General features: G+C 52.3%; 1 protein-coding gene across 1 annotated transcript; it reads right to left on the minus strand.

Annotated features, from left to right (window-relative positions):
• Positions 1–309: 309 nt before the first annotated feature.
• LOC130588359 (choline kinase alpha-like) lies at positions 310–2,913 on the minus strand (the record flags this gene model as incomplete). Its single annotated transcript, XM_057389291.1, has 3 exons — positions 310–413; positions 1,534–1,618; positions 2,676–2,913. Coding segments are annotated over 3 exons (427 nt in total), but the record flags the coding sequence as incomplete, so codon positions are not given.
• Positions 2,914–3,277: the final 364 nt, after the last annotated feature.

The following is a 3,277-nucleotide window of genomic DNA, read 5'->3' on the forward strand; positions in this document are numbered from 1 at the left end:
GGGATAGGGGACCCCAAACCTGGCTGGGACAGTGAGGGGGACCCCAAATCCCATTGGAAACAGGGATGGGGGACCCTAAATCCCACCGGGAATAGGGAATGGAGAGGTAAAACCCCAAATCCCATTGGGAACAGAGAGGGGGACCCCAAACGCCATTGGGGCAGAAATGGTTCCCCAGGTCAAATCCCCTAAAAACGGGAGCAATCCCTAAATCCCATTGGGAATAGGGACAGGGGACCCCAAATCCCATTTGGAATAGGGACAGGGGACCCCAAATCCCATTGGGAATAGGGATGGGGGACCCCAAACCTGGCTGGGACAGTGAGGGGGACCCCAAATCCCATTGGGAATAGGGATGGGGAGTAAAATCCCAAATCCCATTGGGGCAGAAATGGTTTCCCAGGTCAAATCCCCTAAAAACGGGGGGGACGGTCAGGGGGACCCCAAATCCCATTGGGAATAGGGATGGGGACCCTAAAACCCCAAATCCCATTGGGACAGCGAATGGGAACCCCAAATCCTATTGGGAACAGGGATGGGAAGTAAAATCCCAAATCCCACTGGGAACAGAGCGGGGGGACCCCAAATCCCATTGGGAATAGGGATGGGGAGGTGAAACCCCAAATCCCATTGGGACCACGGAATATGAGGGGGAGGAGCCCAAATCCTATGGGATTGTGGAGTGGGAGGGTCAGGAGGGAGACCCCAAAAGCCCCCCATGGATCCCAAAAAAACCCTCAGGGACCCCAAAATCCCCCAGGAAACCCCACAGAGCCCTCCAGGACCATGGAATTGTGACAGGAAAAACCCAAATCCCAATGGGATCACGGAATGTGAGGGTGAGACCTCTAAATCCCAATGGGATTATGGAATGGGAGGGGCAGGACGGAGACCCCAAAAAGACCCCAGGGACCCCAAAATCCCCCAGGACCAAGGACAGAAAAAACCCAAATCCCAATGGGATCGTGGAATGTGAAGGTGAGACCCCTAAATCCCAATGGGATTATGGAATGAAAGGGGGCAGGATGGACCCCCAGGAACCCCAAAAACCCCCAGGGACCCCAAAACCCTCCAGAAATCCCCAAAACTCCACCCAGAATCCTGGAATTGTTATGCGAAAAACCCAAATCCCAACGGGATCATGGAATGAAAGGGGGCAGGAAGGAGACCCCAAAACACCCCAGGGACCCCAAAACCAACCAGGGACCCCAAATCTCCCAGGACCAAGGACAGAAAAAACCCAAATGCCAATGGGATCGTGGAATGTGAGGGTGAGACCTCTAAATCCTAATGGGATTGTGGAGTGGTAGGGGCAGGAGAGAAACCCAAAAAAAACCCTCAGGGACCCCAAAATTCCCCCCAAACCCCCCAGGGACCCCAAAATCCCCCAGGACCATGGAATTGTGACAGGAAAAACCCAAATCCCAATGGGATCACGGAATGAAAGAGGGCAGGAAGGAGACCCCAAAAGCCCCCCAGGGACCCCAAAAACACCCAAAATCCCCAAAAATCCCAAAAATGCCCCAAACGCACCGGTAGTTGTAGCTGCTGTACTCGAAGTCGATGAGCATCAGCCGATCCGAGGAGCCCTCGCGCCCCGACAGCAGCAGGATGTTCCCTGGAAAAAACCCCAAAAGAGTGGGGTGGGGAAAATCCCAAAGGGAAACCCCAAAAAAGCGGGGTTGGGAAAAATCTCAAAGGGAAATCCCAAAGAGCGGGGTCAGGAAAATCCCAAAAGAGAGGGATCGGGGAAAATCCCAAAAGAGCGGGGATGGGAAAATCCCAAAGAGAGGGAAAGGGAAAAATCCCAAAGGGAAACCCCAAAAGAAAGGGAAAGGGAACATCTCAAAGGGAAACCCCAAAGAGTGGGATCAAGGGATTGGGGAAACCCCAAAAGAGCAGGGTTGGGAAAATCCCAAAGGGAAACCCCAAAGAGTGGGGTCGGGAAAAATCCCAAAAGAGCGGGGTCAGGGAAAATCCCAAAGGGAAACCCCAAAGAGTGGGGTCAGGAAAAATCCCAAAAGAGCAGGGTCAGGGAAAATCCCAAAGGGAAACCCCAAAGAGCGGGGTCAGGAGAATCCCAAAGGGAAACCCCAAAAGAGCGGGGAAGGGAAAAATCCCAAAGAGCGGGGTCGGGAAAATCCCAAAAGAGCAGGGTCAGGGAACATCCCAAAGGGAAACCCCAAAGAGCGGGGAAGGGAAAAACCCCAAAGGGAAACCCCAAAGAGCAGGGAAGGGAAAAATCCCAAAGGGAAACCCCAAAGAGCAGGGAAGGGAAAAATCCCAAAGGGAAACCCCAAAGAGCAGGGAAGGGAAAATCCCAAAGGGAAACCCCAAAAGAGCGGGGAAGGGAAAATCCCAAAGATTTATAACCCCAAACAGCGGGAAATGGGAAATCCCAAAGACTGGGAAGGGAAAACCCCAAAGAGCGGTTAAAGGAAACCCCAAAAGAGAGGGGTCGGGATAAACCCCAAAGGAAAACCCCAAAGAGTGGGGTCAGGAAAACCCCAAAGAGTGGGGGATTGGGGGATTGGGGAAACCCCAAAAGAGCGGGATTGGGGGATCGGGGGATCAGTGGGATTGGGGGATTTGGGGATTGGACAGTGGGATCAGTGGGATCAGGGAATCAGCAGGATCAACGGGATCAATGGGATTGGGGATTTGGGGTCGCTCACCCTCCTGGACGTCGTTGTGGCAGAAAACAACCGGGGACGGGGTGGACTCCAGGAGATCCCTGAGGGATGGGAACGGGATCAGAGGGGACACCCCAAAAACACCGATAGGGGATATGGGGTATGGGGACACCCCAAAAACACCGATAGGGGATATGGGATATGGATATGGGGTATGGGGACACCCCAAAGACACCGATATGGGATATGGGGCACAGGGATATGGGATATGGGATATGGGCTATGGGATACGGGATACAGGATATGGGATATGGATATGGGATATTGAATATGGGGGTACAGGGTCACAGGGGACACTCCAAGGACATGGATATGGGATATGAGATGTGGGATATGGATAGAGGATATGGGATATGGGGACATCCCAAGAACACAGATATGGATATGGGATTGGGATATGGATATGGGATATGGATATGGGATATGGATATGGATATGGATAGGGGATGTGGGATATGAGATGTGGGATATGGATATGGATATGGGATATGGATATGGGATATGGAAATGGGATATGGGATATAGGATATGGGATATAGGATATAGGATAAGGGATATGGGATATGGATATGGGATATGGGATA

This window comes from Malurus melanocephalus, unplaced genomic scaffold (genome assembly GCF_030028575.1).
Source record: "Malurus melanocephalus ecotype Western Australia unplaced genomic scaffold, MMel_1.1 scaffold_4557, whole genome shotgun sequence".
Taxonomy (NCBI): domain Eukaryota; kingdom Metazoa; phylum Chordata; class Aves; order Passeriformes; family Maluridae; genus Malurus; species Malurus melanocephalus.